Source organism: Bos indicus, chromosome 29 (genome assembly GCF_029378745.1).
Source record: "Bos indicus isolate NIAB-ARS_2022 breed Sahiwal x Tharparkar chromosome 29, NIAB-ARS_B.indTharparkar_mat_pri_1.0, whole genome shotgun sequence".
Classification (NCBI taxonomy): Eukaryota; Metazoa; Chordata; class Mammalia; order Artiodactyla; family Bovidae; genus Bos; species Bos indicus.
Window position 1 is genome coordinate 22,376,343 of NC_091788.1, and position 15,109 is coordinate 22,391,451.

At 38.7% G+C, this 15,109-nt stretch overlaps 1 protein-coding gene across 1 annotated transcript; it reads left to right on the plus strand.

The window, feature by feature from the left end:
• Positions 1 to 790: 790 nt before the first annotated feature.
• CCDC179 (coiled-coil domain containing 179) lies at positions 791 to 13,266 on the plus strand. The gene is made up of 4 exons (XM_070782706.1): positions 791 to 900; positions 1,477 to 1,521; positions 4,430 to 4,534; positions 13,045 to 13,266. Exons 1-4 carry the CDS (start codon positions 856 to 858, stop codon positions 13,051 to 13,053), a joined length of 204 nt encoding a protein of 67 aa, XP_070638807.1. The 5' UTR covers positions 791 to 855; the 3' UTR covers positions 13,054 to 13,266.
• Positions 13,267 to 15,109: the final 1,843 nt, after the last annotated feature.

A 15,109-nucleotide genomic window follows, 5' to 3' on the forward strand; every position in this document is an offset into this window, starting at 1 on the left:
ACAGAGTTGGACAGGACTGAAGCTGCTAATTACGTGGGCAAGTTATTTAACATACTAGAGCCTTGTTTCCAAGAGGATAATCAGCATAGATGCCCCTGTTGGGTTGCTATAAAGAGTTAATGAGTTACGTATGCATAAGTTCATCTAAGAGCACTGAGCATAACCTCTACAGAAGTGTTAGCCATTATCAGGGTGCGAAGCAAGACTTGTTCTGCTTCTAAAAGTGACCTGGAGATAGTGGGTTCCGAGATTTTAATAGAGGACAAACAGTTTGAAGGAAACGCTGCAAAGCCCCCCAAAGAAGTGGTGCAACATAAAAGAAGTGGAAAGCAGCGGTGAGGACCCAGTTTAAGCCAGAGACAGTGAATGTGCATTGCAGCTATCTTCAAGATTTCTCCCTTCTGCCTGGGTACTGACCAGGAGAAGACAAGTACTTGGATGTATCCAACGGGAAGCTGTGACAGAAGAATCATGAGGTGATGGAACTAAGAAACCCTGAGGCTGAACCCAGGGACCATGAAATGTAAGCTAGATGTGTTAAGAAGGGAGGGGAACTCCCTGGAGGCAAGAGTAGAGCGATAAGGTCTGGAAGAAAACCGGAGGGTGTTACGCGGATGTCAAAGCAAAGGAACCGGAAGGCTAGCCCATCTCGGGTGAGGTACTGACTTCAGCTTCCTTGCACTGCGATTGGAAGACCGCTAAGGGAAAGGGCGGGCCCCCAGCGGGTAGGATAAAGAGGATTGTGATGGAACAGGGCGGGGCTCGCGGGGGCCACAGGGGGCCACTGGGGGCGCCCCTCTGAGGACTGGGACGGGGGCCGGCGGTGGGCGCTGCAGCGCTGCAAGGCTCTGCAACATGTGCCTGTGCTGTAGGGAGGACGACTCTGTCCAAGTCAACCCTGTGAGTCCTCCCAGGCCCTCAGCCCCGGGCCCTGCGCCTGCCCTCCCCTTTCTCGGAGGCTGCCTTGGCCCCTCGCGCTGCTTGCCCTTGCAAGACGACTGGTGGTTTGGGGTTGGGAAATCCAGCGGGGAGTTGGGAGGGGTGGTAGTGGGAGAAGGCCGACTGGATCCTGGGCTACAGGACCTACAGGGAGGTGGAAAAGCCCCGCCTCCTGCCTGCCGGGGCCAAGCACGTGCTGTCTTCTGTTGGTTGAATGACACTGACCCAGCGTGGCAATGTTCAGTACCAACTGAAACATGCTTGTTTGGTTTTTCTTGTACACCCTCTCCTTCCAGAATAAATCTCAATAGTCCCGGTAGTGTGGTTCATAGATGTTTTTTTTCTTTTTCTCATAATACAATCTCATCTTCCACCCAGTGTTCACTTTGCTATTCTTATTCTGATCCTGCCTCTTGCAGTTGAGATAGTAGGCATCTATAAACAGAAAATAGTAGCACAGGCTTCCTATTATAATAACTGAATTTTTCCTTTGTTCATGCCCTTTTTAAAAATTTTTTAATCTTACATGTTATGTAGGAAAGCTCGAGCTGGCGGCATCCTGCAGAAGTCACTGAAAGGCAGGTAATATTTAAATAAATAATCCTGGTTATTTCGAAAGTGTGACTTTATCACGTTCCTTTCTGTGTGCTGATCCCTAATAGGACAGAAATTTTACTAGCTAGACCCTTCTGTGTTATCTTTGTTGAGACTCTGGAATCTTGTGACTAGTATCAGAATGAGTCTTAACTAGGATAACCTAAATGGTTTATTTTTCTCCTTTTTTTAATGTAACATTTTGTATGCGGACAGGGTGTGTGTATATATATATATATATATATATGTATACAGCATATGAAATTATAAAATATACCTCCAATTTAAGAAAATATATGGGTATCCTTGAACTCGTGTAGAGGCTGCTTCTGTGCTCAACCTGAGCGCAGCATCTCTCCCAGAGGTAACCACTACCTTGAATTTCATTTTTATCAATCTAATCTTTTCCTTTAATGCTCCTAAAAGTATATTGTCTTCTTTGTTTTGAACTTCATAAGCATAGGATCACACAAAATTCATTGTATGATTTATCCTTTCTTCTTAATATTGTTTTCAAAGATTTGTTCATAATGTGGTATATAGTTATAATTCCTTTGTTTTCACTGCTATTAATATTTCATTGTTGCACATATAACAGTTCATTGATCCTTTCTCCTGTTGATGAATATTGGGTTGTTTCCAAATTTTTCAATGATGACCAGTGCTACTGTGAACTTTAGAGTACATGCTTTTTTTTCCCCCCATAATCAAGGGTTTCACTTGATTATTTGGGCAAGCATAAAAGGATTGGACCTTACCATTGTTATGAAAAATAATGCCATATGGTTTTCAAAGCAATTGTACAATTTCACATTGGCAGTGGAAAAGTTCCTATTATTCCTGTCTTTTCCAGCCTACTACTCTGTTACCTTATCTTCTAAGCATTCTAGTTTCATCTCCGAGGTCTCTGCTACTTATAGATGCCAGCCATGCAATGGGGACATAAAACTCTGTGTGACGTTCATCATTTAAGAAAACTAAAGAATGTGCATGTATTTTGTATTCTTACTTCTATAAAGAAAAGCCCTTTGGGATTTTAAAATGAACATTACCTTTAAAATAAAAGTAAACACATATATCCATGAGTCTTAGATCTGTCTCAGTTCAGTTCAGTTCAGTCTCTCAGTCGTGTCCAACTCTTTGCAACCCCGTAGACTGCAGCACGCCAGGCTTCCCTGTCCATCACCAATGCCCGGAACTTACTCAAACTCATGTCCGTCAAGTCAGTGATACCATCCAACCATCTCATCCTCTGTCAGCCCCTTCTCCTCTGCCTTCAGTCTTTTCCAGCCTTGGGGTCTTTTCTAGTGAGTCAGTTCTTAGCATCAGGTGGCCAAAATATTGGAGTTTCAGCTTCAGCATCAGTCCTTCCAATGAATATTCAGGACTGATTTCCCTTTAGGATTGACTGGTTTGATCTCCTTGCAGTCCAAAGGACTCTCAAGAGTCTTCCCCCACACCACAGTTCAAAAGCATTAATTCTTCAGTGCTCAGCTTTCTTTATAGTCCCACTCTCACATGCATACATGACTACTGGGAAAAACCATAGCTTTGACTAGACGGAACTTTGTTGGCAAAGTAACATCTCTGCTTTTTAATATGCTCTCTAGGTTGATCATAGCTTTCCTTCCAAGAAGCAAGCGTATTTTAATTTCATGGCTGCAGTCACCATTTGCAGTGATTTTGGAGCCCCCAAAAATAAAGTATCACATTGTTTCCACTGTTTCCCCATCTAATTGCCATGAAGTGATTGGACCAGATGCCATGATCTTAGTTTTCTGAATGTTGAGTTTTAAGCCAACTTTTTCACTCTCCTCTTTCACTTTCATCAAGAGGCTAATTAGTTCTTCGATTTCTGCCATAAGGGTGGTATCATCTGCATATCTGAGGTTATATATATTTCTCCCAGCAATCTTGATTCCAGCTTGTGCTTCATCCAGCCCAGCGTTTCTCATGATGTACTCTGCATATACGTTAAATAAGCAGAGTGACAATATGCAGCCTTGATGGACTCCTTTCCCAATTTGGAACCAGTCTGTTGTTCCATGTCCAGTTTTAACTGTTGCTTCTTGACCTGCATACAGATTTCTTTGGAGGCAGGTCAGGTAGTCTGATATTCCCATCTCTTTCAGAGTTTTCTACCGTTTGTTGTGATCCACACAGTCAAAGGCTTTGGTGTAGTCAATAAAGCAGAAGATGTTTTTCTGGAACTCTCTTGCTTTTTCAATGATCCAGTGGATGTTGGCAATTTGATTTCTGGTTCCATCACCTCCACTAGCTTTGTTCGTAGTGATGTTTTCTAAGGCCCTCTTGACTTCACATTCCAGGATGTCTGGCTCTAGGTGAGTGATCACACCATCGTGATTTTCTGGGTCGTGAAGATCATTTTTGTACAGTTCTTCTGTGTATTCCTGCCACTGCTTCTTAATATCTTCTGCTTCTGTTAGGTCCATACCATTTATGTCCTTTATCAAGCCCATCTTTGCATGAAATGTTCCCTCAGTATCTCTATTTTCTTGAAGAGATCTCTAGTCGCCCATTCTATTGTTTTCCTCTATTTCTTTGCATTGATCACTGAGGAAGGCTTTCTTATCTCCTTGCTATTCTTTGGAACTCTGCCTTCAAATGGGTATATCTTTCCTTCTGTCTAATAGTGCCCGGTTAGTGAAGTGGAAATCAAAATAAAGAGTTTCATTTGAAAACTCTACTGAAGCTCTGAAGTGTTTTCTTCATCTGTAAACCACACATTTGCAAAAGTCTTTCCCTTATTTCTATGTAGCTGTGTAAGCCATATCCAGTGATTGTGTTTATCTTTTTTTGTGGATACAAACCAAAAATGTTGGCATGCTCTGTTAATACTGTAAAAGTTTTCTTTCCTTTTAATTTTTTCCTAAAGTCCACAGCTAAACGTATTGAGCATATGAGAAACCTATGGAGACAGAAGAGGAAATTTAATAAACGGTTTTCAAGGCCTGCGCCTGTTCCAGAACCCGGACTTCTAGTAAGTGCTCCACTGAAATTAACAGATCCTTAAATGCAAAACACATCATCATTTTTTTCATTTATATAACACTCTAAATTCTGTTTTTCCCCTTTCCTTTGAGAAATTGGTAACTGCAGTCTGGCTGCAGTTGAGCCTCCATGAGTTTTTTACATGTAGTACCAATTGTATGCCTAATAACCAGTCATAAATCCAATGACTTTCCTTCCACTGGAAAGTCCTTTAGGTATTGGAAGAAAACTATTACCTCCCATCTTAGGCAGATTTTTTAGGGTGAAAACCCCCAAAACTCCTCTAATCAAATTCTCATCTGTTATTTAAGTCTTCTTTATAGTTGTCTCTTGAAGATAATGTGGTCTAATGGAAAGAGTGGATGGAAAAATGGAAAATGGAAAGATCTTTGAAACCTTGATGTTCTGAATTCCTTTGCATGTATTATTAACTGTACAAAGTTAACCACTTAAATCTTCTCAATTATATTATTTGCAGAATAAGTCACAAAATCTCCTGCCAAATAGTTTTTTAATCCAGGCTTGAGCACTTGTAACATCAGAAAACTCTACACCAACCACAGCTTATTCCATCTTTCTTAATACCTTTGATATACATTTGAAAGTTCTTCCAGGGACTTATCTGATGGTCCAGTGGTTAAGACATAGCCTTCCAATACAGGGGCTGCAGGTTCAATCCCTGGTCGGGAAGCTGAGATCCCACATGCCTCATGGCCAAAAAGCCAGAACATAAACAGTAGAAGGAATATTGTAACAAGTTCAAAAAAGACTTTTAAAATGGTCCACATTTTAAAAAATCTTTTAAAAACTGAAACTTCTTCCATGTAACACTTTATATTGCCTCCATGAGCTTTTTACATGTAGTACCAATTGTATGCCTAATCAGTTCAGTTCAGTGGCTCAGTCATGTCCGACTCTTTGCAATCCCATGAATTGCAGCACACCAGGCCTCCCTGTCCATCACCAACTCCCAGAGTTCACTCAAACTCATGTCCATTGAGTCGGTGATGCAATCCAGCCATCTCATCCTCTGTCGTCCCCTTTCCCTCCTGCCCCAATCCCTCCCAGCATCAGAATCTTTTCCAATGAGTCAACTCTTCGCATGAGGTGGCCAAAGTACTGGAGTTTCAGCTTTAGCATCATTCCTTCCAAAAACACCCAGGGCTGATCTCCTTTAGAATGGACTGGTTGGATCTCCTTGCAATCCAAGGGACTCTCAAGAGTCTTCTCCAACACCACAGTTCAAAAGCATCAACTCTTTGGTGCTCAGCTTTCTTCACAGTCGAACTCTCACATCCATACATGACCACTGGAAAAACCATAGCCTTGACTAGACGGACGTTTGTTGGCAAAGTAATGTCTCTGCTTTTCAATATGCTATCTAGGTTGGTCATAACTTTCCTTCCAAGGAGTAAGCGTCTTTTAATTTCATGGCTGCAGTCACCATCTGCAGTGATTTTGGAGCCCCAAAAAATAAAGACTGACACTGTTTCCACCATTTCCCCATCTACTTGTCATGAAGTGATGGGACCAGATGCCATGATCTTCGTTTTCTGTACGTTGAGCTTTAAGCCAACTTTTTCACTCTCCTCTTTCACTTTCATCAAGAGGCTTTTTAGTTCCTCTTCACTTTCTGCCATTAGGGTGGTGTCATCTGCAACCAGTCATGAATCCAATGACTTTCCTTCCACTGAAAAGCCCTTTAGATATTTGAAGAAAACTATTACCTCCCGTCTTAGGCAGATTTTTTAGGGTGAACACCCCCACATTTCCTCATCCATTCCTCTTTTGCCTTAGTAGTGAGCTCCGACCTTATTCAGGAAATCTCTGGGATCAGATTTCATTGTAGAAATATTTGAGGTAGGTTATATTTCTGATCGTTAAGATTTTTTTTCTGTTGGTTTTTTTTTTCAAAGAAAACAAACCTCACTAATGAATAGCACTGTTAGACAGAAATTTGTAACTTCAGCTCCTTCTAAAAGAAACTCAACTGCCATGGTTTAAATAAATAGTACTTTTTCCTCAAAAGGAGAACTCCTGATCTAGGCAGTCTAGGATTGATATGATGAGTTTTAAAACCACCAAAGAAGTTTCAGGTTCCTTCCATCTTTTTGATCGTTCACATTTTCACATGGCTTTTACTCTCATCGTCTCAAAAAAAGCTTCTACAATAGGTAGAGATTGCATCCACATTCCAAAAGAAGAGGATACAGGACAAAGGGAAAAAGTATACACCTGTTGAATTAGTTCTTGTTCTGTATATGTACATCAGTCAGTTCAGTTCAGTCACTCAGTCGTGTCCGACTCTTTGCGACCCCATGAATCGCAGCATGCCAGGCCTCCCTGTCCATCACCATCTCCGGGAGTTCACTCAAACTCATGTCCATCGAGTCGGTGGAGTCGGTGATGCCATCCAGCCATCTCATCCTCTGTTGTCCCCTTTTCCTCCTGCCCCCAATCCCTCCCAGCATCAGAGTCTTTTCCAATGAGTCAACTCTTCGCGTGAGGTGGCCAAAGTACTGGAGTTTCAGCTTTAGCATCATTCCTTCCAAAGAAATCCCAGGGCTGATCTCCTTCAGAATGGACTGGTTGGATCTCCTTGCAGTCCAAGGGACTCTCAAGAGTCTTCTCCAACACTACAGTTCAAAAGCATCAATTCTTCCACGCTCAGCTTTCTTCACAGTCGAACTCTCACATCCATACATGAGCACTGGAAAAACCATAGCCTTGACTAGACGGACCTTTGTTGGCAAAGTAATGTCTCTGCTTTTGAATATGCTATCTAGGTTGGTCATAACTTTCCTTCCAAGGAGTAAGTGTCTTTTAATTTCATATATATATATATATATATATATATATATATATATATATATATATATATAAAATCTAGGTTGAAGTGATGGTTTTGTGGGTGTATGCATGTCAAAACGTTTTAAAGTATACACTTCAAATAAATATTTGTGATTTATTGCATGTCAACTATACTTCAAAAAAGCTGATAGACACCCCACACATACAAACATACACACACACACACACACACACACACACACACACATCTTTTATTCACCATTACACTATCATACAGATTTTCACTGCCCTAAAAATCTCCTGTGCACTATACATTTATCCTTTCCCTCTTCCCTCACCCGTCTCAAGGCCCTGGCCATCACTGATATTTTTGCTCTCTCTCTAGTTTTGCCTTTTTCCAGAATGTCATATGGTTGGAATCATAGAGTATGCAATCTTTCATACTGCTTTCTTTTACTTAGTAATAGACACTTAAGTTTCCTTCATATCTTTTCATGATTTGATAAGTCATTTCTTTTTACCCATTGCATGGATCCATTCACCTATTTAAAAACATCATGGGCACTTGCAGTTTTAGCAATCATCAATAAAATTGCTGTAAACATTCATGGGAAAATTTTTTTTTACACATAAAAAATGTGTAAAATTTTTTTACATGAAATACCTAGAAACACAATTGCTGGATCATATGGTAAAACTGTGTTTAGCTTTGAGGGAAAAAAAAAAAAAACCTGGCAAAACTGTCTTCCAAAGTAGCTGTATTATTTTGCACTCCCACTAGCAATGAATGACAGTTCTCTGTTGCTCCTCACCATTGCCCACATTTGATGTCATCAGTGTTTGCAGATTTTAGCCATGTAGATAGTTGTGTAGTGATATTTCATTATTTTAATTTGCAATTCCATGGTGGCTCAGAATCCACCTGCAATGTGGGATACCTGGATTCAACCCCTGAGTTGGGAAGATCCCTTGGAGGAGGGCATGGCAAACCACTCCAGTATCCTTGCCTGGAGAATCCCCATGGATAGAGGAGCCTGGTGGGCTACAGTCCATGGGGTTGAAAAGAGTCAGACATGATTGAGCAATTCAGCATATTGACAATTATTTTATATGTTTATCTGCCAACTGTATAACTTCTTTGATAATGTGTCTATTCAGGCATTTTGCCCACTTTTTAATTGTTTATTTTTTATAGTTGAGTTTTGAGCCATTTGTGTATTTTGGATGCCAGCTTTTCATATGTATTTTGCAAATATTTTCTCTCAATCTGTCCTTTGTGTTTTCATTTTTTCTAGTAGTATTTTCCCAGAGCCAAAATTTTTAATTTTAATGAAGCTTAACATCAATTATTTCTTTCACGGATCATGCTTTTAGTGTATCTAAAAACTCATTGTGAAATCCAAGGTCTTATAGCATTTCTCCTGTGTTATTTTCTAGAATTTTTATAATTTTATACTTTACATTAGGTCTATGATACATTTTGAGTTCCTTTCAATGAAAGGTATAAACTGACTGTTTTTTTTTTTTGCATGTGGCTGTCGTTCTGATTTTTACAGCACCATTTCCTGATCAAGCTATCCTATCTATACTGTATTACCTTTGCTCCTTTGTCAAAGTCCTGTTGACTATTTGTATCTGCGTGGATCTGTTTCTGGGCTATCTATTCTGTTCCATTAAATAGAGTATTTATCTGTTCTTTTGCCACTTCCACACTGTCTTGATTACTGTAGCTTTATAATAAATCCTGGAGTTAGATTAGTAATATCAGTAACATAAGTGTCAGCCTTCTAACTTTGTTCTTCTCCTTCAGTGTTGTGTCAGTAATCCTTGGTCTTTTTGTTTATTCATATAAAACTTAGAATCAGTTTATAAAAATCCACAAAGTAACTTGCTGTAATTTTGATTGTATTGTGCTAGATCTGGAAAAAACTGACATCTTAATAATATTGAGTCTTTTTATAAATGAGCCTTGTTTATCAGATTTATTTAGGTCATCTTTGATAATTTTTTTTCATCAGAGTTCCTGATCTTAGCTGGGAACATCTAGTTACTCATCATTAAATATGAGGTTAGCTGTAGGTGTTTTATAAATGTTCTTTCTTAAGTTTGAGACAATCCCTCTCTATTCCTACTTTGCTGGGTTTTTTTTTTTTAATCATAAAGGGGTGTTGGATTTTGTCAAATGCTCATTCTGCATCTAGTGATATGATCACATAATAGAAGATCAGGGAAAAATCTCTTTGCTTCCAGAGTGGAAGGGGGAAACTGCCATTTTGAAATACTTAGGGCTCTTTGTTCTCCTAACAGGGCACACTCAAGGGAACTGATTTATCAGGATCTAATTTACCTTTTATCTAATTTGGCTTTTATCAAACTCTAGTTGACCTGGGGAAATGCCCAAATCCAGACCCTTCTACATACGGTATGGAAAATACCCAACTAAAGTTCTGATCTTCACTCAGTGAAATATGAAGGCTTCCCTAAGAGGGCCTCCCTAAGACTCCCCACCAAACTGAGTTTTTTAACTTTCAAGCTAATCCATACTGAGCCACAGCAACTTGTCCGTTAAAGTTTAAGTGTTCCTTCCAGTATGGTGTCAGCAGAGCAGTTCACCTTGGGACTTCAGTTCTCTGACGGATCTAAGAAAAGTTGTTGATTTTCAGTGTGTTCAGCATTTTTCTGGTTATGAGAATGTGAGTGATGATTTCCAAACTCTGTACACGTCAGACTGGAAACTCCCACTTATTTTTCCTTGATCAAAACTGGCCACCCTTAGCTGCAAGAAAGTCTAAAGTGGTAAAAAAAAAAAAAAAGAAAAATTGAAGTTGCTTTCTTGCTGCTCTAGAGAATTGAGGTTCTATTAGTGGGAAAAAGGACTTCTCAGGTGGCTCAGTGGTAAGCAATCTGTCTGCCAATAAAGGAGATGCAGGTTCCATCCCTGGGTCGGGAAGGTCCCCTGGAGAAGGAAATGGCAACCCACTCCAGTATTCGTGCCTGGGAAATCCATAGACAGAGGAGCTTGGCTTGGCTATAGTCCACAAGGTCACAGAGTCAGACCAACTGAGCACAATTAGTGTGAAAGAAAATACCTTCATTTCCTTTTCAGGCCGAAACTCATCCTGTTCCCAGTTTTTCAAGTAAATGCATATTATGAATATAAATTCAGCCCCTTAGCTTTGCTTTCCTTTGTATTTCCATAGTCATGGGAGTTTATGTATTGCCACACAGGATCCCAGGATATGCAACTTTATATAGTTACCCCACTGTCTTAAATATCTACATAGCTCCTCTCTTGCTGATACACCTGTGTTTGTAATTCCACCCCCATGGTCATGATCTCTCTGATATGCATTAAAATATGCTTGCACAACATACGTTTGTTGTTATTCAGTCGTGTCTCTTTGAGACCCCATGGACTGCAGTATGCCAGGCTTCCGTGTCGTTCACTATCTCCGGAGTTTGCTCAGATTCATGTCCATTGAGTCAGTGATGGCTATCTAACCATCTCATCCTCTGCCTCCCTCTTCTCCTTTGCCATCAGTCTTTCCTAACACCAAGGTCTTTTCCCAGGAGTCATCTCTTCACGTCTGCACAGTTATTCCATAGCAAAGTTTAATGATGTGGGATGTGGGGGAGAAGGGAGCAATGATTCCTGAGACCACCTTGCTACAGGGTATGGCTTCTGAGCCCCTTAACTCTTGATTCACTTTCACACAATTAGTTTGGTTAACCTTTCCATCCCTTTTCCAGTGCAGATGTCTCGTGCCATTGGTTTCCTCTTTTTGTGACTTGTCCTCAATTTCAAACCATTATGGCTTTCCGTTAATAAACTCCCTTTTCTTTCTTGAGCTGCCAGATGTGTCTTATAGAAATGTCTGCCGAATGTTCTTTATCAATTATCCTACCAGCCAGAGAGCTTCCAGAGACAACTGATATCTCTCACAAATACAAATATAAAAAATAAAATGCGTGATCCATGAAAAGCCTGAGTTCGATCTGGCACTTAGTATTCATTGTCCTTAATACAAAATTTCTGAAATTATGTTCAGAACATCCAGTTATTTTCTTTTGGCGGTAGTAGGCCATTATCAACGTTTCCTTTTTCCACAAAAAGAACATGAGGGGGCTCAATGTTCCAAAGTATACACTAAAATTTTGTTTGGTTTAATTTCCAAACCACTGTGGACTGATCACTTTGTAACATACAATCAAAATGCTGTAGCAGTGTCAAATTATTATAAATGAACATAAATGCTTGTTCTCAATTTCTCTACTGATCTTGTTGCAAAATTGTAATGAATGTAATGGCTCATAATGAATGTAAAACTAGCACCAAAGCCAGACTGTACAGAATAATACTGCTTTGAAAAGTGAAAGTCACTCAGTCGTGTCCAACTCTTTGCAAACCCATGGACTGTCCATGGAATTCTCCAGGCCAGAACACTGGACTGGGTAGCCTTTCTCTTCTCCAGAGGATCTTCCCAACCCAGGGATCAAACCCAGGTCTCCTGCATTGCAGGTGGATTCTTTACCAACTGAGCATATCATTTTTCACTTTTTCTTCTCCTTATCTTTTGCAAATTGTTGTGTTATAAGTGGCACCCCTACTAATACCATCTTCTCTTTTTCTTTCTACTTAAATTAATCTTTGGCCTCAGAAAAAAGTATATCAACAGTATTTGTACAACTTAAATGATTTGAGATGAAAATAAAGGCCTGAGTCCACACATATAAGTGCTTTACGTAAACATGGATTGTGCCCAGTAGGACAGAAGATGCATGATGACACCAGAGCATCCAATTGGAAAATGTTTGAAAAAACTTTTTGTCTGTTTATCTCTGTAACAAAACTTTTCTCCTAATTATATCATTAATTATCATATTCATACATACTAAAATTATCCTGAAGTATTAAGATTAAATTCCTGCTGATAATGATATACATAAGCTTTCCATTTGCACTTATTTGTCACTCTTGTTCACTTCATTTTGGGACATTTCAAGACTTAAAACACTCAACAGGTAAATTAGTATACTTTTTCAGTCAATCACAGACCATAAAACTTGGAAAGAAAAATCCTTGTCTAACATCTCTATCACATCCATTATATTCAGAAATTCCTCTGTCCTCTCTCTAAATTGTTATTTTTGGTTTTTACAGTTTTTTTCTATTTATAGCATTTGTTGCTTGACTCATAGAAAAAATGATTATATCATATTTATCCAGATATGATTTATTTGGGGCTTCCCAGATGTCACTAGTGATAAAGAACTTGCCTGCCAATGCAGGAGACGTAAGAGATGCAGGTTCGATCCCTGGGTCAGGAAGATTCCCTGGAGGAGGGCATGGCAACCCACTCCAGTGTTCTTGCCTAGAGAATTCCAGGGACAGAGGAGCCTGGTGGGCCACAGTCCATGGGGTCGCACAGAGTTGGGCATGACTGACACGACCTAGCACAGCACACACAGCATGTGATTTATTTGATAATAGTTTTCTATTATCATGACTTATATCTGGCTTCTATGTGACTGTTTTAATTTAGAATATTATTTCTAATTCTTTATACAATTATTTTTTGTAAGAAAGTCTTTTAAGACTTTTCCAAGAGAATTTATAGTTTGTATAAATCTTTGCTTTGTACGTTTTGATTGAATTTATTTTTCTCTGTGTATTTTAATCTCTTCTAGTGGACATAAAGTTGAAGTCTGTGTGGAAGAAATCATGCCGGACCACAGATTTCTAACATCAAGTGGCATTTTATGATGTGATGTCATTCGAAAAAGTAAAGACAGTGCTCTTCCAGTTCAGCAAAATAAACACAGTGCAACCATCTAACACCTAAGCTACAGGGTCTAGAATTTTATTAAATACGATATCTTACTACCACTTTGGTAATTTGAGAGTGCTTCTTTTCAACAAATAATAATATGCATATGCCTTTGTAAGTGATGTATTCATGCTTACGTTTTTGCAACTGGATTTACAACTTATTTAGAGATTTAGAGTTATGCTTTAATAATAGGGGAAAATACATTTCCTCTGCTGTTTATTTATAATGACTTGTGTTTAAACAAGATGTTTAGAATCTTTAAACAAGTCATAGAAGAGAGTTTTGTTTTGGTTTGTTTTTTATTGAACTATGACGTATTGAAGTGTCGTTGACTAACGATATTAGATTCAGGTGCACAATGTAGTGATTCAATATTTTTGAAGATTATCCTTCATTTAAAGGTGCTATAAAATATTGGCTGTTTTCCATGCACTGTACATTATAACCCTGTATCTTATTTACTTCATAGGTTGTACCTAGGAAAGAGTTTTAATATAACTAATGTCTGTATCATATGTTGATATTGCAAATAAGCTATAGTGTAATTAAAATTTTCATTTAAGTTATTAGTAAAATTTGAATACTGAATTTTTACTTTTATGCAAGAAATAAATCATTACCATATCTGTCTGTAAAATGCTTACTTACTTATATAAGTAATTTCTAACATAAAAAAGGAATTATCACAATTATTTTCTGATAAAAGAATAACCAACTATAGAATGAACATGAATGTTATATTCGATGACTGATGTGTGGTTTCTTAAATAAAATTTAAAGTGAAATACAGGAAATTCTGCTTCTGGGCATAATGGAAGTACCAGAATTATGTTTCCACAGTAAACAACTATAAAATAAGACAAAATTCTAAAAAACAATGGTTTCAGAAAATAGACAAAAGTCAAAAACAGGTTGTGATCCCTAAGAGAAGAGAACCAAATGAACTCCATTTACTGCCTGAGGAGCATTCCAGAGCAGTCCTTTATGCAGGGAAGAGGATCATAAGCAGAACACAGGAGTTTTCCTGATTGAGAAACAGGGATAAGGATTCAGGCAGTCTGGAGTAACTGGAACCTGTAGGGCAGAAATCCAGGAAGTAAGAAACTGCTGAAAGTAATTGGCAGTTCTGTATTACGACCTGCATTTGGTCTGTGTTAAATGCTAAGCTGCATGTGTATAGGGTGAACTCAGCAAGGTCAGATCTGTTTACCCTTTTTGTACCATCCATGTGCGATATCTAGTGTCCAGTCAAGATTACTAGGCATGCCAAGGAGCAAAAAATTATAAAACATTAAAAATGGGGGAATCAAGTTAATAGAGACACCAAAATGAAGAGAGGATGGAATCAGAAGAATCAGTTTAATCATCTATTATAAATATGTTGACTATGTTCAGCAGTTTAAGGGAAAATGTGAACACAGCAAGGAGAGGAACGGAAGACTAAAAAGATGGAACTTTTAACACTGAAAATATCTGAAATTTTAAAAATCCACTAAATGATATTAACAGTATATTAGATTTAAATAAAAGACATTGAAGGTCACTCCAGTATTCTTGCCTGGAGAATCCAATGGACAGAGGAGCCTGGCGGGCTACTGTCCTAGGGTTGCAAAGAGTCGGACACTACTGAGAGACTACGTATGAAAGACATTGAAATTGAAGATACAGCAGATAAAGCAATAGAAACAATTCAAACTAAAGCAACGAGAAAAAGACTGGGAAAATGATTAGTTGCTCACTGATCTGTGAGACATTATCATGAGGTCTAAGACATGAATAACTAGAGATATGTGAGTAGGGAAGGATGGAAGCAAAAAAAAAAAAAATGCCCAAAATGTCTCCAAATTTGATGAAAACTAACCCCACAGATTCAAAAAGTGTGATGGACACCAAGCAAAATGAATTCCAAACCTTACCAAATT

What these genes read in the sequence shown, in the direction of transcription:
- CCDC179 (XM_070782706.1), top strand. Translation starts at nt 856, where the DNA reads ATGTGCCTGTGCTGTAGGGAGGACGACTCTGTCCAAGTCAACCCT. An exon ending in ACTCTGTCCAAGTCAACCCT is followed by an intron (nt 901 to 1,476) that starts GTGAGTCCTCCC and finishes CATGTTATGTAG; the next exon opens with GAAAGCTCGAGCTGGCGGCA. An exon ending in CAGAAGTCACTGAAAGGCAG is followed by an intron (nt 1,522 to 4,429) that starts GTAATATTTAAA and finishes TTTTTCCTAAAG; the next exon opens with TCCACAGCTAAACGTATTGA.